The sequence below is a fragment of the Rattus norvegicus genome, chromosome 8 (genome assembly GCF_036323735.1).
Source record: "Rattus norvegicus strain BN/NHsdMcwi chromosome 8, GRCr8, whole genome shotgun sequence".
Taxonomy (NCBI): domain Eukaryota; kingdom Metazoa; phylum Chordata; class Mammalia; order Rodentia; family Muridae; genus Rattus; species Rattus norvegicus.
Window position 1 is genome coordinate 60,281,815 of NC_086026.1, and position 25,236 is coordinate 60,307,050.

The window sequence follows — 25,236 nt, forward strand, 5'->3', positions numbered from 1 at the left end:
TGCAAATAAACAAATGTTTGAAAAACGAAGCGGTACGTGCTGCAGTTCTAGACAGGCCTGGGATTTAAAGCAGGAGGGGTAGGGAAGGATGTGTCTCAGCTCCAGCTGAGACTGTAGCAGAGTTGTGCAGCTGCAGAAGCCCAGCCCCAACAGAGGACCGGCAGCCCTTTCCTGTGTTAGATTATCTCACAGCAGCCATTCTTTCTAGAATGTCACCCCAGCAAAGCAGCTGTTGTGATGGTAGGACCCTGACGTGGTGCCTGATGTCCCATCTGAAATGCTGCATTTCCTCGGTGTCTGTGTGGCCGTTGGCAGGTCACTTTCATCATCATATTTCTTGATGGCATTAATCACTGCTTTAGGAGTTTTGTGATGGTTTGTCAAGACAAATAACGAATGAAAAGGTGCAGTTATATTTGACTTAATGTCAGCTTAAGTGATTTATTTCTAACATTACAAGATCTGTTTCACTCAGGAAACTACCACGTGGTTTCCAATAATTGTGTCTCGAGTTCTCCTTTCGACACTCTGACTTTGGTCCACATTGGGGCTTTGTCAGCATATGCAATTAACTGAGTGTAGTGGCATACAGTAAGGACCCCAATACTTCCCACCTCCCAGGATGCATATCTGTTAGATTTGTATGTGCTCAGCCCAGGGAATGGCACTGTTAGGAGGTGTGGCCTTGTTGGAGTAGATGTGTCACTGTGGCCGTGGGCTTAAGACCCTCATCTGAGCTGCCTGGAAGGCAGTCTTCCAGTAGGAGCCTTCAGATGACGTAGAACTCCTAGCTCTGCCTGTACCATGCCTGCCTGGATGCTGCCATGCTCCCACCTTGATGATAATGCACTGAACCTCTGAACCTGTAAGGCAGCCCCAATTAAATGTTGTCCTTTATAAGACTTGCCTTGGTCACAGTGTCTGTTCACAGCAGTAAAACCCTAAGACAATACTCTTTATTGTGATGATATTGTTCTCCTTACTAAAAAGGTAGTGTGTTTCCCTACACCATGAGAGTTGATTAGTCAATGGAATAAACTAGGACTTTGAGCCTACAGCAGAAAGACCCTTTCCTGTTCTACTTATCCTCTTTTGTCTTCTGAGAGGAGCATGCCTCAGATATCCTACTGGTCCAGGAATGTCCCCAAGAGGGTGGTATGTGAGGCAGGGCTGCCTCAGTCCAGACTTCTTTAAGTGGCCTGGACTCAGACCTGTCAGAGCCTGAGCTGACCTCGTATGAACTCTAAAGATTGCTCTGGAACTCCTTGTTAAGCAGTACTGTTGTAGTAATAACGACCTGTTATTCCTGCCAATGCAGGCATGTGTCACTGTGGGATGGCCAGTTGACAAGAAAACTTATAATGTGTAATTTTTCGTGGAAAAATTTCTTTGACCCAAGATCCATTGCTCAGCTTGATGAGCTCAGAGTTAATTAAGAAACCAGTTAAAAATTACAAGTTTTGCATTTTGGGATATTCACACATATATACTGAGATTATTTTGGTGATAGGACATAATTTTGAACCCAGAATTGTTTCCTATACATCTTATAACACAGCCTGAAAGTAATGTTCTGCAATACAATGTGATTTCTGTGTTTTGTGGGGTGCATATATGTGCCTCTGTGTGTGTGTGTGTGTGTGTGTGTACTTATGCATGATATATGGAGGCCAGACACTGACTTTGGGTGTCTTCCTCCACTTCTTATTTCGTAGGTACTCTACTTCTCATATTATTTCTTGAGACAATATCTCTGCTGAATTTGGAGCTCACCAATTGTCTAAATGAGAGGGCTAGTGAGAGCCATGTCACCTCGACAGATCCTCCAGGCTCTGTCTCCAAGTCTGGGGTTACAGGTGCTGACCCTGGATGTCCAGCTTTTTATGTAGATGCTAGGGATCCAGGTTCTCATGCTCATGTGAGAGGCACTCAGGGCCACTGCACTGTCTCCTTAGCACCGTCTACAATACTTTAATGTGTCTGCTTATTCAGGTTTACTAAAGCACATCTTCTCCTTGTGATGGTATACCAGCACTCTAAAACACTTGTGAACTTTGGATACTCAACTTCTTTCTGATTTTAGGATTTTGGGTGATGGCTGCTTAACTTGTCATGTGTTTACACGGGGGATTATAATCCTAGGGTAAACCAGTGCTTGGCCTGTGGAGCAAACTGTCTTCCTTTTGGCAATGAAAGAATCCGTAATGAGTGTGGGATCCGAGGAAAAGGTACTAGTAATGTGATTTAAAACTTCAGGCTTCGACGACCTGTTGTCAGTCTTTACCAAGGTCACCTGTGTGAGAAATACTTCACTGTGACAGCATACAGACGATGTCTTCTATTCTCGACATGCAGAAGGGACAAATCCTTCACTGGTTGCTCTCCAGTGTATGCAGAGGTGGGCTGTCAATAGGGTACATATGACACGGCTGGCCAAGTCCACTTTTCAGAGACCCAGCAGTAACCCACCTGTGGCTTCGGGCCTGTTCTACACATGGGAGAAGCCAAGTTTTGGAAAAGGGGTGTTTTTAGGAGAAGGCTTTAAGTTTTTAAGAATGTTTGTTTTATTATTTTTACAAATAGTACCCACATCAGGGCTCATATGGAGTTCCTTATTCCTGTTTATTTTTTGTTCTTTTTTATTGGATTTTTTTAAATTTACATTTCAATATTATTCCCTTTCCCAGTTTCCTGGACATAAGCCCTCGTCCTGTCCCTTTCCCCTCTTCTATAAGGGTGTTCCCCTTATTCTTATTTATTCATAATACAAATAAATATATACATTGTGGAAACACACTTCAAGTGAAACAAAAACCAGGAATTTGGGATGATTAAGAGGAGAAAGATGATTAAGGCATGATGTCAGACATAATAGTATGCAGTAAATAAGCTAGACACAAATATTCAGTAACTGACAAAACACACTTGTCTGTAGTCTGAAATTTTAGTTTCCTCTATTTTTACATGAATGTTCAGTAATTGTCAAATTCCTGGGAAACTACACATCATTTGCCTACTGATCCTGATGGAGGCATAACTTGCTTTAAGGGTGTACACACGTCAGTCACTTGCTACCATATGCCAATCAGATCATTCCAAGGCTTTGACTTCTTCTTGGTCCTTCAGGTCTGACTCTGATAAAACTTCCCTGTAGGCAACAAAAAGAATCAGTTTCTACATCCACAAAAAATGCGGTCCTCAGAGTCACAACATGACGGGAGCAAGACTTTTGAAATTCCCCAGTAGGTAGCATTGTGGATTCTAAATGTGTATTAAGGCTTATGACCACGTATGAGACACATGGGAGAGAAATGGTAATTACATGGGGAGTGTGATGTCACAGGCAGGAACCATGGTCTCTTGCTGACGGATTGTACTCCTGAGAGTTTATCATCAGTGACTGACTTGATAACTATTTCCCTTTCCTCCATCCTCTTTGAAAGTGAAAGCATCACCAGGGTGAATACTAAGTCTATTGCGGTTAGATCATTATCATGCTCTACTCTCTTCTAGGAAGGACACAGATTATTCCAAGAAGGTCTATTGAGTGAGAGATTGTAAGCCTGTATCAGCATGTGTAGAAATTTGGGGCAGAATGGACAAAATTTAAGAAATGTTTGTATAAGTTAACGGACAATATTAGTGGCATTAATGTCCACATTGGCTAATACTTAACTATATGCTATTCCAGATTATATATATATATATATATATATATATATATATATATATATATTTCTGAGTCCCAATATCCACTTAAATTGGGCAATCCAATTTTTCCTGGTGCTTACAGTATATTTACAAGCACAGAATGTGCTATTGCCAAAAGGATGGTACACACAGGATCCTTAAGTTTGGAGGGAGATTTCATGGTGGAATGGAAAGAAACCCAGGCTTCAGGACTGATGAGAATACATTATAAAAAATTAAGTGAGGATTTAAAATTACCTTCTTAACCTTGACTCTGGATGATGGAATTGAAATAATCTAGCCAGCAGATAGCTAGGTCTATGATAACGGGGCTATTAGCATTCACTTTTACAGGGAGGAGGAGATCATAAGACCCTTAGGAGTCCTTTAAGAAAACCTTTCTGGGATTCTATGAAATACTCCCTTGGGCCTAAATGTTAAATTCTGTAAGAGGAATAAAGCTTGTTTGGAAAGCCAGGCATGGTTGTACACCTTTAGTCCCAGCACGTAGGAGGCATAGGCAGAACAGGCAGGCAGACTTCTGAGTTCCAGGTCAGCCAGGTCTACAGAGTGAGTTTCAGGACAGCCAGGACTACAAAGAAACCCTGTGTCAAAAAGCAAATAACAAAAAGCTGATTTGAGATGGGACTTTATTTCATTGGTACCATTACTTCTAAATCACTTCTGCTTTAGTAAATGATCCCAGTGAACTCTTTATTTACTAAAAAGTTATCTGTTTAAGCTGTAAAATATTGAACTTGTGCGCAAATCAACAAGGATAGTAATACAATATCAGTAAGAGTGCATGCGAAGCCTGAGGCACCCAGACATGTTTGTGCTTTTGAAGTAGCAGTCTTTATCCACCATGTGGGTCAGTCGGATCGTGTTCTTTCTAGACTTTCTTCCTTCACTTGTAGGAAGTCAGTCAGGTCATCCCACATAAGTAAAGAAACGAAGCTGTGGAGCATTGTGTGGAAATATAGCCAGGTAATTGGTTTTTAAAAATCTATGCAGACATAATCACTCTTCTTTGAGGATGTTTGCTGACTTAAAAGAGTCAGCCTCTAGAAAACAACTTTCCAAGCAAATGGTCGGAAGAAGCAAGCTGGAGTAGCCATTCTAATATCAAATAAAATCAATTTTCAACTAAAAGTCATCAAAAAAGATAAGGAAGGATACTTCATATTCATCAAAGGAAAAATCCACCAAGATGAACTCTCAATCCTAAATATCTATGCCCCAAATACAAGGGTACCTACATACGTAAAAGAAACCTTACTAAAGCTCAAAACACACATTGCACCTCACACAATAATAGTAGGAGATTTCAACACCCCACTCTCATCAATGGACAGGTCATGGAAACAGAAATTAAACAGAGACGTAGACAGACTAAGAGAAGTCATGAACCAAATGGACTTAACAAATATTTATAGAACATTCTATCCTAAAGCAAAAGGATATACCTTCTTCTCAGCTCCTCATGGTACTTTCTCCAAAATTGACCATATAATTGGTCAAAAAATAGGCCTCAACAGGTACAGAAAGATAGAAATAATCCCATTCGTCCTATCAGACCACCATGGCCTAAAGCTGGTCTTCAATAACAATAAGGGAAGAATGCCCACATATACATGGAAGTTGAACAATGCTCTACTCAACGATAACCTGGTCAAGGAAGAAATAAAGAAAGAAATTAAAGACTTCTTAGAATTTAATGAAAATGAAGGTACAACATACCCAAACTTATGGGACACAATGAAAGCTGTGCTAAGAGGAAAACTCATAACTCTGAGTGCCTGCAGAAAGAAATAGAAGAGAACACATATCAGCAGCTTGACAGCACACCTAAAAGCTCTAGAACAAAAAGAAGCAAATACACCCAGGAGGAGTAGAAGGCAGGAAATAATCAAACTCAGAGCTGAAATCAACCAAGTAGAAACAACTAGGACCATAGAAAGAATCAACAGAACCAAAAGTTGGTTCTTTGAGAAAATCAACAAGATAGATAAACCCTTAGCCAGACTAATGAGAGGACACAGAGAGTGTGTCCAAATTAACAAAATCAGAAATGAAAAGGGAGACATAACTACAGATTCAGAGGAAATTCAAAAAATCATCAGATATTACTACAAAAGCCTATATTCAACAAAACTTGAAAATCTGCAGGAAATGGACAATTTCCTAGACAGATACCAGGTACCGAAGTTAAATCAGGAACAGATAAACCATTTAAACAACCCCATAACTCCTAACAAAATAGAAGCAGTCATTTAAGGTCTCCCAACCAAAAAGAGCCCAGGTCCAGACGGGTTTAGTGCAGAATTCACTAGTGCAGACCTTCATAGAAGACCTCATACCAATACTATCCAAACTACTCCACAAAATTGAAACAGATGGAGCACTACCGAATTCCTTCTATGAAGCCACAATTACTCTTATACCTAAACCACACAAAGACCCAACAAAGAAAGAGAACTTCAGACCAATTTCCTTATGAATATCGACAGAAAAATACTCAATAAAATTCTAGCAAACCGAATCCAAGAGCACATCAAAACAACCATCCACCATGATCAAGTAGGCTTCATCCCAGGCATGCAGAGATGGTTTAATATATGGAAAACTATCAACGTGATCCATTATATAAACAAACTGAAAGAACAAAACCACATGATCATTTCATTAGATGCTGAGAAAGCATTTGACAAAATTCAACACCCCTTCATGATAAAAGTCCTGGAAAGAATAGGAATTCAAGGCCCATACCTAAACATAGTAAAAGCCATATACAGCAAACATGTTGCTAACATTAAACTAAATGGAGAGAAACTTGAAGTAATCCCACTAAAATCAGGGACTAGACAAGGCTGCCCACTCTCTCCCTACTTATTCAATATAGTTCTTGAAGTTCTAGCCAGAGCAATCAGACAACAAAAGGAGGTCAAGGGGATACAGATCGGAAAAGAAGAAGTCAAAATATCACTATTTGCAGATGATATGATAGTATATTTAAGTGATCCCAAAAGTTCCACCACAGAACTACTAAAGCTGATAAACAACTTCAGCAAAGTGGCTGGGTATAAAATTAACTCAAATAAATCAGTAGCCTTACTCTACACAAAAGAGAAACAAGCCGAGAAAGAAATTAGGGAAACGACACCCTTCGTAATAGTCCCAAATAATATAAAGTACCTCAGTGTGACTTTAACCAAGCAAGTAAAAGATCTGTACAATAAGAACTTCAAGATTCTGAAGAAAGAAATTGAAGAAGACCTCAGAAGATGGAAAGATCTCCCATGCTCATGGATTGGCAGGATTAATATAGTAAAAATGGCCATTCTACCAAAAGCGATCTACAGATTCAATGCAATCCCCATCAAAATACCAATCCAATTCTTCAAAGAGTTAGACAGAACAATTTGCAAATTCATCTGGAATAACAAAAAACCCAGGATAGCTAAAACTATCCTCAACAATAAAAGGACTTCAGGGGGAATCACTATCCCTGAACTCAAGCAGTATTACAGAGCAATAGTGATAAAAACTGCATGGTATTGGTACAGAGACAGACAGATAGACCAATGGAATAGAATTGAAGACCCAGAAATGAACTCACACACCTATGGGCACTTGATTTTTGACAAAGGAGCCAAAACCATCCAATGGAAAAAAGACAGCATTTTCAGCAAATGGTGCTGGTTCAACTGGAGGTCAACATGTAGAAGAATGCAGATCGATCCATGCTTCTCACTCTGTACAAAGCTTAAGTCCAAGTGGATCAAGGACCTCCACATCAAACCAGATACACTCAAACTAATAGAAGAAAAACTGGGGAAGCATCTCGAACACATGGGCACTGGAAAAAATTTCCTGAACAAAACACCAATGGCTTATGCTCTAAGATCAAGAATCGACAAATGGGATCTCATAAAACTGCAAAGCTTCTGTAAGGCAAAGGACACTGTGGTTAGGACAAAACAGCAACCAACAGATTGGGAAAAGTTCTTTACCAATCCTTCAACAGATAGAGGCCTTATATTCAAAATATACAAAGAACTCAAGAAGTTAGACTGCAGGGAGACAAATAACCCTATTAAAAATAGGGTTCAGAGCTAAACAAAGAATTCACAGCTGAGGAATGCCAAATGGCTGAGAAACACCTAAAGAAATGTTCAACATCTTTAGTCATAAGGGAAATACAAATCAAAACAACCCTGAGATTTCACCTCACACCAGTGAGAATGGCTAAGATCAAAAACTCAGGTGACAGCAAATGCTGGCAAGGATGTGGAGAAAGAGGAACACTCCTCCATTGTTGGTGGGATTGCAGACTGGTACAACCATTCTGGAAATCAGTCTGGAAGTTCCTTAGAAAGTTGGACATTGAACTACCTGAGGACCCAGTTATACCTCTCTTGGGCATATACCCAAAAGATGTCCCAACATATAAAAAAGACACGTGCTCCACTATGTTCATAGCAGCCTTATTTATAATAGCCAGAAGCTCGAAAGAACCCAGATGCCCTTCAACAGAGGAATGGATACAGAAAATGTGGTACATCTACACAATGGAATATTACTCAGCTATCAAAAACAATGACTTTATGAAATTCATAGGCAAATGGTTGGAACTAGAAAATATCATCCTGAGTGAGGTAACCCAATCACAGAAAAACACACATGGTATGCACTCATTGATAAGTGGCTATTAGCCCGAATGCTTGAATTACCCTAGATGCACAGAACACATGAAACTCAAGACGGATGATCACAATGTGAATGCTTCACTCCTTCTTTAAAAGGGGAACAAGAATATCCTTGGCAGGGAATAGAGAGGCAAAGATTAAAATAGACACAGAAGGAACACCCATTCAGAGCCTGCCCCACATGTGGCCCATACATATACAGCCACCCAATTAGACAAGATGGATGAAGCAAAGAAGTGCAGGCCGACAGGAGCCGGATGTAGATCTCTCCTGAGAGACACAGCCAGAATACAGAAAATACAGAGGCGAATGTCAGCAGCAAACCACTGAACTGAGAACAGGACCCCCGTTGAAGGAATCAGAGAAAGGACTGGAAGAGCTTGAAGGGGCTCGAGACCCCATATGAACAACAATGTCAAGCAACCAGAGCTTCCAGGGACTAAGTCACTACCCAAAGACTATACATGGACTGACCCTGGACTCTGACCTCATAGGTAGCAATGAATATCCTAGTAAGAGCACCAGTGGAAGGGGAAGCCCTGGGTCCTGCTAAGACTGAACCCCCAGTGAACTAGATTGTTGGGGGGAGGGTGGTTTTAGGGGGAGGATGGGGAGGGGAACACCCATAAAGAAGGGGAGGGGGAGGGGTTAGGGGATGTTGGCCCAGAAACCGGGAAAGGGAATAACATTTGAAATGTAAATAAGAAATACTCAAGTTAATAAAAAAAAAGTCAGCCTCAATATCAACGAAGTCAAAATTCTATTGCTTCTGCAACTGTTCTCTGAATATAGCAAGAGAAGAGAATACTTTTCACAGCCCTGTTAAATTTCCACAGATTCTTCTAGAAAATTTTCCTGGTCCCGTTCTTACGTTATTCCATCACTGACAGGCTGATGTCGTCACATTACTTGCTGGGGTCAAAGTTGGTCATCTATAAGACTTAGGGACTCACTAAAGATGGTGGGGTGATCCTGGGAAGGTGGAGCTGGGAGGGTGTGAAGGCAGCTGAGAATGCTCCCCTGGGGAGGGACAGTGAGGATACACAGAGGCTCCGTCGTGCCCACACATCTCATAGACATGCTCGAGTACAGTAAGAACATTTAAGGCAAGAAAACTAACACATTGGTGCAAGCTTTTAGAAGATACGTTGGTAGGAGACAACAAGTTCTCTTTAAAGACATTAAGTTAAAGATGAGGACGTTTTAGGAAGTCAACTTACTCTGATTTGGGCATCTTGGCCTTAGGTTTATAAGGTAATGAAATCAGTTCTTTCTAGAAAAAAATAAAAAAGGAAAATGTTTACTTCTGAAATTTATCAATTTGAAAACAGCCTAGGGTAAAAATCATCAGTGTCTAGAAAGACCAGCTTCTTACATCTGAAAACTATGTTTTCTGTCAGATATGTTCAGAAAAGAATTCGAGGCCCATTCAAGAATGCATCCATGTTTCTAGTGAGTTATTTTTTTATAAAGGTTTTAATCACTTGATTCTTATTATTTATGGTCTACAAAGATCAACCACTGTGAAATCATTAGCAACGAAGTAGCCTATGTTACTAGCCTACAACTTTATGCTGTGTGAATAATAGATTCTCTGACAGTTATGCCTTCTTTCTTCTGCCACCAGAGTCACAAAACTTCTGGAGATGTCTCTAGCTTATGGCTTGTCCAATTATTTAGTTTCCATGTTTTCCAGTCTTCGATGCATAGAGGACTCAAAGCATGAGGGTATTGATTAAAACGCCAGTCTGCCAAACCTCCGAACATTCACCACAGACTACGCATGCCATCAGACAGCTATCCAGAGCTCCACCATCATTCTTACCAAGATCCTCTCTTCTCTTTGTTTCCTTAAAAGTTGGAGAATCTCATCTCTCTTCTTGGCCTATTTGAAGAAAAAGAGAAAAGTGACCCTGTTGACTTAACAATGAACCCTGTCTCTGTAGAAGGTAGATTTTCCCCCTTTCTTTTGGTATTAGAAGGATGTTAAGATATGTTTTCCATAATGAAAGTCTAATAATCTGATTTTGATTTGAAGTGTACAGATTTTATTTGCCCATAGCAACCAACTTCTATTTAGATCTTACCATATGAACTGTCCTAAGAGCTTTAAAACATTTCATTGTGATTTTAACAATTCAGAGAATGGACACCTTCCACTCATCTTGACAGATGGGGAAACTGAAGCAGAGAAAACAACTGACCTAAAGTGTCTGATTGGCAGATTGGATTTGATCCCAGATCTTGAAGACAAAATCTGAGCTATTGATCACAAAAGGTAATTGATACTAAATGGCAGTTAGATATAGGGTCAGGAAACCAGAGATTGCCCGAATGCAAAACCGAAGACTACTTGTACTGGAGAATAAAGCTTTTTCCGGCACCTCGCCTATATTGTTGACCAGACAAGTGCAGGGTAAAGGACGTTGCTTAGAATGAGGCTAGAAGACAGAAATACAAAGTAAGAATAAAACACTCTCGTCAGTCTGTCCATTTGAATGTATTGTGCATCGTACTTGGGCTGCTGTTTCAAAGTGGCACTTATTTCTTGCTTTGAACAACACTTTGTCTTGCAGTTCTGGAGGCCAGCTGTCCAGGTCCAAGGGGTCTGCAAGGCCCCTCAGAATTTGTTTTATGGGCCTCCTTTTGGGGTCTAGTGGTTGGCTGGCTCTCTATCCTGTTCCTTGGTTAATAGAATTATGGTCTCTGCCTTTGCTGTCATGTGGCATTCTCCCTTGTGTATCTGTCTTCACTTAAAAAAATCTGTTTACCATGTCCATTTTAACGTTTTTATTAGCATATATTATACATAATGTGGTTCCTTTGATATTTTCATATGTGTATATAATGGATTTTGCTCACATTCACCCAACACAACCCTGGGAGCCTCCTTATTCCAGTGTGATTCCATCTCAACTAATTTATCCATATTAACCGAATCTCCAAATCAGATACCGTTCCGAAATACTGAGGGCTTGGGATTTTTTTAAATGTGCATTTTAACTTATGATTACATTGCTGTGTTAGTGGCTCAACGAGCCACAGTTTGGGCTTGGAAAGAGACTTCGGGCTTATGGAGGAAAATCTCAAGTGAGTGTGTCTAGCACACCACGATGGGTTTTGTAGAACATGCCAGAACAAAACTGGGTATGTGTGGGGACAGGGATTCTGAGATTTAGAGATGGTGAGTCTCACTCTGTAGCCCTGGTCAGCCCAGCCCTGACTGCACAGCATGTTGCAACTCACTCTGTGCTCTCCTTGCCTCACTTTCTTCGTTGCTGTGAATCTCTTTCAGAACCTTATTATCTTTCTTTCCTTAGTGCTCAGGAGTGGCGAGTATGTGATTCTTCATGAATTTCTGCTGCCTTGTATTGCTCAGGTCACAATAATGGATGGAATCCTTGTATTGTGTAACATACAAATAGCAGCCACATATAGACCCCCGAGTTTTAGAAAATGAAATTAAAACAATGAAACAGTGGGTAGATTTAGTTGTAAACTCCTCCTTCAAGCAAAACTGTATAATTCTTCTCTGTGTAACTCTTGAGACATGTTAGGAGAGTTGAATTGTCACAGGCTTCTGGTATGAAAAGATGAATTGAAATTTAAAAACAGCAGGACAAAAATATATTCACTTTTTCTTGGATGTTGGGTCCTTTTTATCAGAATAGATTTTAATAACTAATTAGTTTTATAATGTACAACCCCAGGCCCAAAGATTTGAAATGAGATTTGATTTCTGCTTTCTGAACATGTTTCCTGGGAATGGATAACAAAACTACTGTAAACAACAGTGTCCTCTGAACAAAATGTTGTGACCTATTCTAAGAAATCTCTTCCAGGAAAGCTAAATGCTATCCAGTGGTGAGGAGAGAGCCTTTCAGTTTACCTCATGAGTAGCTCACTTTCAACCATGTTTTGGATGGGTTATTTTTTGGAAGTTTATATTTATAAAAACATCATGACAATGTAATTAACCCCTAAAACAATACTCTAAGGGGATCATCATTAACATTTAAAACATTAATTTTTGTTAATTACATATATACTTATATTTATGCTATTCCTGAAAAAATAGCAGGTAAAACTTAATTACATGAAGTTAAAATATAATAATATATAAATTCACTGTGCATTGGGTGCTTAATAGATTTTTGTGTCTCTCTGGAGTTAAAGCATTTAGTTCTCTCTTCTTCTCAAAGTCAGACAACTTAAGTGGCCACATGGATTAATGAAATCAGATGTGTTTGGGCTTGAATCCCAATTTTGCACTGAGATTAATGACAAGTAGTATCTTAACTATGGCCTCCAGCTCCTTCTCTCACTCCTTTCAGCTCTGACCACTAACATGGGCCAGAGGTTTGTTGCCTTGGATAAATCAAAGGAACACTTTCCTGAATCTTATTTCTCTTCTAGGAGGAAAGTTGTGCAAGCTGGAGATGATAATAAACGTTTAATATGGTGGACGGCAAATGCTGAACACTTAATAAGTTGTAGCTATTGGATATCATTATCATGAGAGAAAAGGTTCCTTTTGATCCTCTCAAAATGTAAAGAATGGGAGGGGAAAGAGAAGAGAGAGAGGGCTTGAGACACATTTTTACTGAGTAATTTCCAGGCGTCAGGCGGAGTGTCAGTTTAGTTTCACAACACTTACTCTTCCTTACACAGAAAACTAGATGTCCTTGCTCAGCGTCACTAAACCTAGTAGTGACTGGCAAAGCTCAGGATTCGAACTTGTTTCTAGGTGGAGTTGACTCCACACACCACGCTAGGTGCTAGAGCTTTTGAAAGAGGGATGGGGCAGGAGGGAGGGAGGATGCCATTCAGGCTTCATTTCAACAAAGAAGAATCAGCATCAACTACTGTGGAGAGGATAATTTGTTATCGCAGAGAAATGTATGCTGAGGTGTGTGTGTGGTGGGCCTAGGCATCAGGCCCATCTAATCCAGTCTGCAGTCATCCTTGATCAAAATTAATTCACTTACACACGGTACTTTGCAAAAGCATGGTTAAATGGTAAAGACCTCATGGCAAAGTTACATGGTAATTACAAACTGCAAAGATCATGACTAATATAAATGAATTATTTGTGATAGGGGTTTTGATTATACTAACTAAAGCTGGGAATTACACTTCAAATTACGTAAGTCGAATCAACGTTCTATGGTTTTCCAGAGATTAAGAATGTGATCTTAATTTTCTTAAGGTGCCATCATTTACTGTTTAATTCTGTGCCTATGCTCAGGACTTAACTAGGGATTTTTAGTTCTTGTCCTCACAGAGTCTTAATCCTTGTTAGACCAAATTTCACTCATATGTAACGAATGCAATCTTAAGGAAGGTAAATGTGATTGGCTTAAGGTACAATTATGACTAAAAGAAAGAGCCTTCATAGCTGGACTTGATTTCAAAAGGCAATATACTACTCTCAGCTTCAGCCATGAGCTTGCCGTTCTCTGTGCCTGCCAACTGGAACGCGCCACACAGACGCTGTGTTTGATGCGGGGTGAATTTATGTTCACTATCGTGTAAGGTGCAGAACTGTTGGTTCTCAAACGATCTACTGTGCGCTTCAGAAGACCAGCGGAAAATCAGTGGAGGGTCTTTCTCTAGAAGCAAGCCGGGTTTTGAAAGCAGAACTAGCTGCAGTAGTCCACGGGACTGGATGGGTCTGTTAGGGGTTATTGATCAGAGGAAGAAAGAATGCTGACTGAGGGGAAAGATGCAGAGCTAAGACCGATCCAGACTTCTTGGAAATTGCTTGGTCTTGGCTCGGTTTCCCTGCTCTGGCGTATATAAGCTTCATTTTAAAAATAGCAATTTAATAAGATGAAGAAACTTAGCAGTCATTCCATAAGAGAGAATCAATTAAAAAACTTTAAATACAGATTTGAAAAAGAATGTATATTTCAATTAAGTATGATTTTTTTTTGTTAATGAGTAAAATATTTTTATTGACTCTGGTATATATTTATTTTAGTTGTGTTACATATATGTAAATAGAAAACCAATAATGATTGTCTGAAGAATATAATTCTTATTTTAAAACCTTCACTCACAGCCAGTTGTGGTGGCTCATGCCTGTAATTATCACTAAGGAGGATGAGGCAGGAGGATTGCTGTAAGTTCCAGGCTTTCTTGGGCTAGAGAGTAAGACTGTGTCTCACATCATTCCCTGACCCAAAAACCAAACAACCAACCCACATGAATACACAAATGAATGAAGGGCAAACATGGTTGTGTATTTTAAAAAGACTGCTTTAATATCACTTTTCTCTCTGTCTGTCTCTCTCTCTGTCTGTCTGTCTGTCTGTCTGTCTCTGTCTGTCTCTGTCTCTGTCTCTCTCTGTCTCTGTCTCTGTCTCTGTCTCTCTCTCTCTCTGATTAGACTGAAAGTTTTCTGCAAGGGCTAAATTTGTATCTTTACAACATATTTTGTGTTGGTAATTTCTACTGGTAGTGCCTAGCATAATGACTGACATAAGTAATATGTTTTGAATAAATCTTGAACAATTTTCCAAAGCAGAGTCTCCTAACCTTGCATTCATTATTCATTTTATTCTTTACAGCTTTGCTTGGCCCTTCTTGAGCTTGGAATTGTGTATTGGCTTTGATCTCTAATTTGCTTATATCTCTTAAGCCAACAGCATTTCAGTTGCTTCTGGACAGCATCCTATAAAGTTTAGTTTAGCCCCATGATCCTTCACTTCAAGGGGGTCCCCCTGTGTCTGGAGTGACACCCAGACAATGCTCAATTCAAGACATACAAATATCCTTGCCCACACCAGCCTCTGTCATATCTTCTAAGCAATTTGCCATTAGAAACCTCAGTGACCCAAAACATAGAAAACATTCTTGCCACAGCCAAGAGCTACCTTTTATCTTTGGTGAGTTCTTGGAAGTACAAGTGATTCAAATGGCCACGGGACAAGCTGCACTAAGGGGGTAACTGTGGTAAGACGATGTGGGGAGTTGTGGTAGGAGAAGATGCCTTTGTAAATTTAAACTATGATTAGACCTATCCTAGAGTACACTTCATTGTTACTATTTGCATTAGTTGTGTTCTAGAAAGTCATTGCAAACGATGGATTAGTGACTATGAAACTTGTTCTTAGGTCACTGATAGCCTTTGCTTACAGGATTTCAACTTTGGAACTATATATAGCCTTCTTTTATGTGTGTTTCTGCTTTAAAGTATACTGTTGATTTATTGACATAGGACTCATGGCTAATAGCATGGTAACTCAGGCCTGAGCAAGGCTCATAGGATGTGTGCATTGTCTACATAAGTCATGGTTGTTTTACACTTAGTGACATTAGGCAACACTTCAGTACATGGAAGCTATTTATAGGTGCAAAGTTACACATAGAGGGACACACACATTCTACATATATGCATATATACATACGTGTGTATATATGTTTATAGCACACACAATAGTACTTGTGACAATATGAGTTGAAACATGAAGGCAGAGGATCATAATGTGTGCAGCAGATTTATATGTTTGACAACTCAAAAATTTAAACTGCTTTGTGCATGTCTTCAAATAATATATCCATTTAAAACGACCTTTTTGCATCATTTTACATCCAGTAGTTTTATTTATTTTTATATTATAAGTAGACGGTTAATGTGAGTCCTTACCTAATAGTTTAAAATGCTTCCACTTTGTCCTACTGGTGAAGTACATGGCAGACAAAAATCTTTGAAAAACAGAATAGAGATGCATTTGAGTGAAAGCCCTTCATAATTCTAGAGATGGATTTTTATGGGGCCAATGCATTCAAATGTTTGACCCCACAGCTGTTTCTTTCCCAAATGTGTTTTCATGGACTCTAGATGGGATAGGAAGACTGAGGCAACTTTTGTCACCCCCCAAATTTTCCCTAATTCTAAATAATTTTTTAAAAAATGTGATATTAAAGATAATTCAGAATGAGAAGAATGTACTAGTCTTTCATCATTTGCTTCCAAAACATTTCATGGACATGCTATGCGATCTGCTTTTATGTTCCAGTTGCATGCTGGGATACAGGAACGGCAAACTGTGATGAAGGAGTCCTGCAATCCTATTGTCTTCCTTTAATGGTAGAAAAATAATTTCATAAATATTATTTTACATTAAGTCAGGCAACACTATTACTAGGATCCTTTAGATTTATCTGGGAGGCCCATTCTTATCACTCTGACACATGCAAGGATTTTCTTCTATCAGAATGTTCCAGCAGCACCCCTAAGGACACCGTGTTATCTTTCATTGCCTCTTTGAAGCTGATGTAATGATTCTCAGTGTCCTTTTTTACTACTGTGGAAGTGTAGGATGTTAGACAATGATGTTGAACATTTTCCATCTCACATCGTGAGGCCTAGGAAACATGAGGCTTCTAGGGTGGTAAGAGTAATGCCATCATGATATTACTGGCTTCTGACTCAAGCAAGGACCATGTAACAAACTTCTGGGGAGAGCTAGGTATGGTCAGTATTGATTGCATAGGATGTATAACAGAATGACTGAAAACCCATTCCCAGTGAAGAGCCTGTCTGGGATGTTGTATGGTGAACACATTTTCCTCTTAAAAGCCTTTGGTCTGCATTCTCTCCTGATAGAACTGCTTTAGATGCACATTCCCAAGACACCTCCTATATATGTGCCTGAAATATTGTTCCGACCTCTTCTTTACTCTCCTAGCAAATAAATTACTTATAATTCTTTTCATAAAGAGATAGTCAGCTAAAGAGCTTTCTTAAGGTGGCAAAACTAGAAAGCAAATTAGTTTTATGATTTCAGAGAATTAGCTGACTATTCATTTATTATAATGTTTTCAGACTACTTAAAACTCTCAAAGGAAAAGTAATGGTCCAGTGCAGTGCTATAAGCTTCCTTTATGGACACAGCAAGCCATTTAATCTTGACATGCTCAATTGTTTTTGATTTCCTGCCATTGATATCCATCATTGGAATAGTAGTTGTGATTAATAGCATTTTGTCCACTAACAGAAAGCATTTATAATGTATACCTGGGAATATTCTAAATGGAGAGTAACATTAAAGGTTAAAGACTTAGTCACTGAAACCATCAATATCTGTTGGGAAGAGGGCTGTAAAGCCACTTTCAGAGAGACGGGAGATGAACTTCCAGGTTTCCGTCAGTATTGAGAACATAGCTGAACAATCCTTCAAGAGAATTCATAGGGAATGTTTTTCATCCCCTTAAGATGAAACATACCTGAATAAACTTATTGATGTTTATGTTTACAACATGGAAAATTCAATTAAATAGGCAATGTAAATATTTTATTAGCAAAATCCCCACCCATCTCTTCTCCCATTCATTTTCTATCATTAAACTACAAATCATAAATGGTGGTAGCAACAGTGCAGGGAAGGTAGGGTAGACTCAGAAAAGCAGTTGTATCCCAAACTAGATTCTGTTTCAATGTTTAATGGTGCCACATTCTCTCACATGGTATTGAGACACATGAGATAAAGGCAAAACTGACCAGACAGGAGATGTGCCTGTGCATTTGGAAGTATTTTTGCAAAAGATTTTCAACACAGAAAAGTTTTGGAAAGAACTAAACTTGGCCCATTGTATAGCTGATGGCATGGGAACGAGCATAGCTGGGGTCCTTGTCACATACATGGGACCTGGGGTCAACCTCCAGGACCCAAACTATACCAATGCCACCAACAACAGCAAACAACACTGTATATATGTAGTCATTCCTCCAGTGATTAGATTAATTATGCAGATTATATGCTTATGGGCTAATGGACAAATCCTGAATTTCAACACCCAGAAAGACATTGGGTTAAGCAAATGAGACATGACTTCTACCTCTTACAAGTGACAGTTATGGAGGGTAGACTACGGCCACGTGCTTTACATAGATTGTATCAATTCTATGAGGTAGGTATTTTAAAACATAATTTCTTCTTTGCTATTTGATGAAATTGATTATGATCGAGTTCAAATATGTTGCTCAAAGTCACAGAAGCAGTAAGTGGCAGAGTTAGGCTACTGATCCAACCTGTGATCTCTAAAGTTATGGTCTCTGCAATTTAACAGGCAGAGAAGCATGGGTGATTGCCAGAAGTACAGATCAGAGTCCTTGAGCACTCTGGGAGACCATTTCTGACTTTGCATTAAGCACTGAGAAGGCAGCCGCTCACCCAGTCAGTTTCTAGGTAATCTCTAGGAAAACTTTTCAGAGGATGTTATGGGAGTCAGATCTTGAAGGCAGATGAGGAAGACATTTTAATGACCAGAAAGTGTATTGCAGACTGAAAAAACAATCTTCGAAACTCAGTGGTTTTGGAAGGTTTCTTCAGTTCTTAACTTTAATTTTGACCTTCAATGGGATTTTTTTGTTGTTCCTGTCACTATGTAGCCAGGAACTTGCTATATACACTAGTTTGGCCTTGAATTTACAGAGATCTGCCTATTTCTGCTTCCCAAGTGTTGTGTTAAGGACATGTTCCACCACACCTGGAACACACGCACACACACACACACACACACACACACACACACACACACACACACACACACAAAGGGGGGGTGCTGGGATCATTTGGGGTATGCACTCTGGGAGAGATGCAGCAGCCACGAAACCCAGCTTATCTTACACAGCTGAACGAGGAGGGAGGGTTATTATAGGAACCTGAACAAGGAGTCAGGTCTAGCTAATCTTGGTAGGGAGGTCTACTTAGGGCCGAAGTCTCAGATTGTAAACATCCAGGAGGAGGAATCAGTGAGCCACACTTTCTCAATACCCTGCCAACAAGGACCAGGGGAAGGCTTTCCTATTGCTATGGGTCTGAGGCGCTGCTGTCCTTGGCTTGTCTGCTCTCATATCAAACAATTTACTGGGAACTTCATTTGCTCCCGGAAACCTCCTAAATGGTGGGATTACAGGGCGTATTTGTATCCCCAGTTTAATGAGCTCTTGTTCTGTCATAGACATATGAATATCATAAGAATACATCATGATCGTTGGCTGCCTCCTCCCGTCCTATCTGTGTAGTCCAGCATCTAGTGCACTACATGTGCTTATCAGTAAGTATCTGGAGCTGAGCAGTTAAGACATTAAAGGAGGACACAAGGCATGGCAGCTGCTCTGTGCTTACTTATATCGGGTCTGCAATTAGTTATATCTTGTCTATAATATTACAGTTCTCTGTAAGTCACGTCATTCTTACTGTTTGAAAAACAGCTGATAGGGGCTGGGGATTTAGCTCAGTGGTAGAGCGCTTACCTAGGAAGCGCTAAGGCCCTGGGTTCGGTCCCCAGCTCCGAAAAAAAAGAACCAAGAAAAAAAAAAAAAGAAAAACAGCTGATAAAATTGGCTATTAAGTTTGTCTTTAACCTTTATTTCTAACTCTTTCCCAAATGAAGCACAGTGAAGATTGAAATGCCAAAAGTACCAAAGCAGTCGAATAACCTGGAAATCACTACAGTTCAGGCTGACCTCAAATAATGAGTCTTTCTTCTGCCTTAGCCTCCCAACTGTTGGGATTACAAGGATGATTCATTGTTCCTGTCTCAGAGGTGTGTGTGTGTGTGTGTGTGTGTGTGTGTGTGTGTGTGTGAGAGAGAGAGAGAGAGAGAGAGAGAGAGAGAGAAGTGAATGAATTAAATCTACAGTTTCATGCATGCTAGGCAAGTAAGTACTCGATCACTGAGCTAAACTCCCAGCTCTAATGAAAATTAGACTTAAAAATTCCCTATCAAACAAAGAGAAAGATGGCCCATTGAGTAAAGGCATTTGCCACAGAGCCTAATGACCTGTGTTTGACCCCAGACACCCACGTGGCAGAAGTACAGAACCCAGTCCCACAAGTTGTCTGTCCTCTAACCTACACACATACACCACAGTGCGTGCACACACACACCATTTTAAAAGTAGATAATCCCGCAAAGAGTGAGGAGATAGCTCAGTGGGTAAAGGCACTAGCCATGAAAACCTGACAACCCCTTTGATCCTGGAACTCCTGTTAAGGGCCAGATGTAGTGGTACCCATCTGTAACCACAGCAAGATAGAGGCAGAGACAGAATCTTCTGGAAACTGAGCAGCCAGTTGGCCTGAATAGCCAGTACCAGAAATAAGACTTTCAATAAGGTTAAAGCTGAGAACTAACTCCTAAAAATTGTCCTGTGGCCTTGACGTGCATGCAGTGGAAGATGTGCCCACATGCACTCTCTCACACACAGATATTCTTCTTAAACTTATAAGATTATTGTGTAAATATATAGTATATAATATTATTTGGGGGGGCCTTTGGGACAGGGTCTGGTACTAAGATTCTAAAAAGAGAAGTAAATGGCAATTATTTTAAGCATTTAACTTGTTTGGAATAATCACCATCTTCAAAGTGAATCGTTGTGGTTAGAAGAGTCAAGTGAGTTAATTTGTAATTTATGTACAATTCCCAGTATGTTCTTCAGAGTTTGCCAATATATTCAGTGATTAAACACATTAGGCCAAAGTAGTCATTCTATCTCTGCCTTGATGACTGAGGAACAGTTACTGGAATAGAGGTTATCCATGAACCAAGCAAAGGGTCGCTATTAATCATGGCATTAACTGCGGAGTTAGAAGCTCTAGTTGTATCATGTGGCTGCCAAACTGAGACTTCCGGACACCCGCGTGTTTACTATCAGCTTTTAGTCAAACGGGGCCAGATGACACTCTTGCTTTGGTTCACTTGGCTTTGACCTATTATGACAACAACTTTACCGTTTTAAAAGTATTTTTGTTCCTAGACTATGGTATGGTTATGTGTATGGTTTGGGGGTTTTTGAAAAGTGAATCTATTGATTCCTGTTCTTGATGTTCCTGTGAGCTTTGGCAGAGACTGAGAATAGCCAAAGTCAATAGAATATAGTTTTCTTTGTTTGTTTCTTCCTTCCTTCCTTCCTTCCTTCCTTCCTTCCTTCCTTTTTTCGTTCTTTCCCTATCACTTAGCTATCTCTAGCCCCCGTTAAACTTTATTAAAATTATGAAACAGTCTCGCCAGGTTTCCCAAGCAGGCCTTGAACTAACTCTACATCTCCACTTAGCCTTGAATGTTTTGGATATTTGTAAATTAAATATCCTTACTATGTGTTTATTATTTAATTTACATCTTTGTGTATGCATACATACATGCTTGTGTGCCTCTGTGAGTGTGTGTGTGTGTGTGTGTGTGTGTGTGTGTGTGCGCACTCGTGCCCACAGAGGCTAGAAAGATGCATTAGGATTTCCAAAACTCGAGTTACAGGCAGTAATGAGCCATCTTTTATGGGCACTGGGAACTAAGTAAGCTTGAGTCCTCTGAGAGAACAAGTACTCTGAACAATTGAACCATCTCTCCAGCCCCAAGAAATTCTAAGTTCTTAATTAAAATTCTAATAAATAAAGCTTTTCAAGGCTGAGCTAGCTGAAGTAACATGCATTTTATTTGCATGTATTTAAAATGTCCTAAACAACAACAACAACCGATATTCATCAGCCCGAGGCAGAAGTGTAATGAGAACCAGAAGAGACTAAGCACCAGCTCACCTTTTGGAGATAGTTTGCTTTCTCTTCAGATTCCTGAACCTTTTGGGCTTTAGCAAAGAGAATCTCTTCCTCTAGAGAAAAAAGCCATATTTAATCTGAAATAACTTCATCATAGTTCTTACAGTTTTGACATAAACTGTGAGTAGGTAAGTAGAGTAGGAAGGGAATACAAGTACATACTGTCTTGAAACTTTATAATGATTAGTAAATAACTGGAGGCTACATTAATTATTCAGGACCTGAGGAACCCTCCCATCCCTTTACGTGAGTACCACAGTGTAAATGTTTACACTTCTAGAAATTCTAGGATAATCTGGGAAGTCTATCTATAAAAGGGCATTAGAACCTGGTACTTACTGTTGTGATCAAAGGGAAAGGGCTTGACAGAATTTCTCTCTAAGAAATACAAATGGAGAGTAAGTTATTGGAAAAGCTGACACGAACAGTATTTTAATTTCTATACCTATTAATATTGAATAAGAACACTTAATACATCCTTGGCTGAAGGCTTGTCAATCAGGGAATGGGGTTCCTAAATTAACTCTGCCAACAACTATTTCTTGGGCTTTCAACTTTGAACTTAATTTAATGTAAATGCTTTCCTAATCTAAGCACCATTTCCTTAAATAAACCCATACTCTTTGCCAAATAAAAGCCACCACTTAAGGGACTTTTAGAATTTTTTTTTTAAAGTTTCATTTTATTTATATGAGTGCACTGTAGCTGTCTTCAGACACACCAGAAGAGGGCATGGATCCCATTACAGATGGTTGTGAGCCACCATGTGGTTGCTGGGAATTGAACTCAGGGCCTCTGGACGAGCATTCAGTGCTCTTAACCGCTGAGCCATCTCTCCAGCTCTAGAATGTGATTTTATATGTAACAATGAGATCCTTTACAGTGGAGAATTGCAGCAGTTTGAGAACTGTTTATGTATTTACATATACCTATTACCGCTTGTACTTCTCAATTGATTCTTTGACAATTAGGCTGGGCAGTTTCTCCTTCCAGGAGGCAGGCAGCCTTGCTACTCACCGCTCACAAGGACTTTAGAGTTCCGCGCCACCGGTAGCCTCTGACTACTGCCTCGGGTCAGCACCAGCTGAGATTCGGTAGTGGGGTACATGGACGCCCCGAGCCAAAACTGCTTAGCCAAGTTGGCATCCTGCTCAGAGCAGCCAGTGAACACAAGTAATCCAGGGGAGCAGATTTCCTGCGGTTCCTTCCTGACGCTAGGACAGCCTCTGGGCCCCGTTTCCATGGTGACTCAGGACGCTTCCCTTAGCTCTGGCGCCCCGCCCCCACTGGAGAACGGTCGGGTTGGTAACTGCCACCACCGGAATGCCTGTGTTTCTTCCGTAGGAGCTGGAGTTCCTCGAGGGCTTGTGGCCTATCTGCAGCTGGCTTCTGTCGAAGTCACAAATTTCGGGGTAGTCAAGCCTTAAGAGTAAAAGCCTCAACTTTGTGATGTGTACAATCCTGGAGTGTCTTAGATCCTCAACCAGCGTCCCCTCCTCCCCCAAATAGCCCAATAATGTGAACTTTAAAAAGCGCCTGCCTCTTTTGGACAAGATTGCCAAGGCTCCCTCCGCACTCAACTCGGGAAGTTCTTGGGTCTTCACTGATACATCTGCATAATGTCCTAGTCTAGAACTGGGCCGAGAGGTACCCATGGATACAGCTTTTGTGATTTAAAACCTCTTAAATCTTTTATTACAAATCTTAGGAAACAAGCTGGTTTTAAATAATGTTCACTAATTATTCCCACCACAATTTGCCTAGAGAACTGTTATCACCTTAAAAATATACCCCGTAAAGGGGGCTGAGTTCCCCCACCCCGAGAAAAATGAAAACATTGAACACACCCTTTCAGGTTCACAATTATGTGTGAGACGTTACCCTGGAGATTTTGTCTGTATAGCAACTGACCATTTAAATTACTTTAGGGGGTGACAGGAACTGAGATGGAGATCCTAAAGCCAGTTTTTGGAGAAGGAAATGGACACGATAGCTGAAGATTTTCATGGCGCTTTATTTTTTAGAGTGTTATTAATAAAATATAGTGTCAGGTAAAGTCCAGAGATTAATAATCACAAGTCAATATAATGACCAAATCAGCTAAGGGGTAATTATTTCTATTTTCCAATATATCTAAAAAATCACCAAAAATGTACCCCACACATATTGATACATTGTATACTTAGCAGCTAAGGGCTAGCGTGTTTTTTTCTCCTAAACTACTAATAGGTAGTAGATGGTAAGGCTATTTCCCTGTGGCTGTCCTCACCAAAATGATGCACAGGAGGCTCTGTCGGAGGAATTTCAGTCTTTTTACCTGGCTGTGTGGTTAGTGATTGGTACTATTAGCAATCAGCTAACTACACTGCCTAGTAACTAGACTCATAGAAAAAAGCCTGCAGTCTTTGGTTGGTGCTCTCAGTGGTTGTGACCAGCAAATCCTCAGCCAAGCAGTGGTTGACTCTAGTCGCTGCCTTGGTGACAGCTTTCTCAGAAGTGGAAAACAGGCAGTGAATCACAGCACGCAGCAGGAACTGTTCTGGGGGGCTCTTCCTGGCATCCTTTTTTTTTTAATGTTAAGGCCGGTGTATACCGATCCTCTTTACACATCACCGAAACGTTATTTTTTTTTCCCCTGGCTCGTACACACAGGTAGCCAGCCGAACGGTCCCTAAAGGAAGCCGCCGGTCTCCGAGGGTTACTTGCACTTAGACCTCGTGCTCCGGGCCCCTCGCTGACGCATCCTGGCTCCGGCCTCCGCTTTCTGCGGAGTCAGTGGGGCTGCAGCCGCCGGCTTCTCCTCCCGCGGGCGGCGGGTGATGCTGTGCCTTGTTTTGATGGCAGTGGAGTTAGTGATTGTCAGCACCGCACTACAATCAGCTAATTACACTGCCTACAAACCGAGCACCGGGCGCCCGCCGCGGCAGCTCCGAGGGTCGGGTCCCTCGCCCCCTTTCGCCACGGTCGACAGGCGAGGGCGGCGCAGCGAGAGGTGCCTCAAGCTCCCGGGGCCCCTCCACAACCCGCAGGGCCGAGAGCGACCCCAGGTGACCCCCCAGGCGCCAGGGCCCCCTATCCCCGCAGTCCCCGGAGACCCTCCCGCTCCGCCCCAACCCCAGGGCATCGGGCCGGAGTCCTGCTCTCCCTCACGCCGGGTCTGACCCGTCTCCGTTAACTTCTCCACGGCTTCCAGACCCAACTCTAGAGCCGGTTCGGTCCAGCCCGCGCGCCCTGCAGCTCCTACTGGCCGAGTGACCGTGGCTCTG

General features: G+C 40.8%; 1 protein-coding gene and 2 non-coding genes across 5 annotated transcripts; all 3 read right to left on the reverse strand.

The window, feature by feature from the left end:
* Positions 1–2,930: 2,930 nt before the first annotated feature.
* Hoatz (HOATZ cilia and flagella associated protein) lies at positions 2,931–24,873 on the reverse strand. Of its 3 annotated transcripts, XM_017596027.3 has the most exons (6): positions 22,988–24,348; positions 22,310–22,348; positions 21,953–22,023; positions 10,225–10,284; positions 9,620–9,672; positions 2,931–3,148 (listed from the first exon to the last, which is right to left on the reverse strand). In XM_017596027.3, the coding sequence occupies exons 1-6, from the start codon at positions 23,211–23,213 to the stop codon at positions 3,091–3,093; spliced, it is 507 nt and encodes a 168-aa protein (XP_017451516.1). In that variant the 5' UTR covers positions 23,214–24,348; the 3' UTR covers positions 2,931–3,090. The 3 variants fall into 3 exon arrangements, with proteins under 3 accessions (XP_017451516.1, XP_063122468.1, XP_063122469.1); XM_063266398.1 differs by lacking the exons at positions 2,931–3,148; positions 9,620–9,672 and adding an exon at positions 16,051–16,109 and having other exon boundaries at positions 22,988–24,873; XM_063266399.1 differs by lacking the exons at positions 2,931–3,148; positions 9,620–9,672; positions 21,953–22,023 and having other exon boundaries at positions 22,988–24,873.
* On the reverse strand, positions 24,277–24,353 carry Mir34c (microRNA 34c). The gene has a single exon (NR_031849.1). It is a non-coding gene; the product is annotated as a microRNA 34c (primary transcript).
* Positions 24,795–24,878, reverse strand: Mir34b (microRNA 34b). The gene has a single exon (NR_031848.1). It is a non-coding gene; the product is annotated as a microRNA 34b (primary transcript).
* Positions 24,879–25,236: the final 358 nt, after the last annotated feature.

Coding starts and splice junctions, on each gene's coding strand:
- Hoatz (XM_017596027.3), bottom strand. CDS start 23,213: ATGGAAACGGGGCCCAGAGGCTGTCCTAGCGTCAGGAAGGAACCGCAG. Junction 22,349..22,987: donor CTCTAAAGTCCTTGTGAGCG/GTGAGTAGCAAG, acceptor TGTATTTCTTAG/AGAGAAATTCTGTCAAGCCC. Junction 22,024..22,309: donor CTTTCCCTTTGATCACAACA/GTAAGTACCAGG, acceptor TTTTTTCTCTAG/AGGAAGAGATTCTCTTTGCT.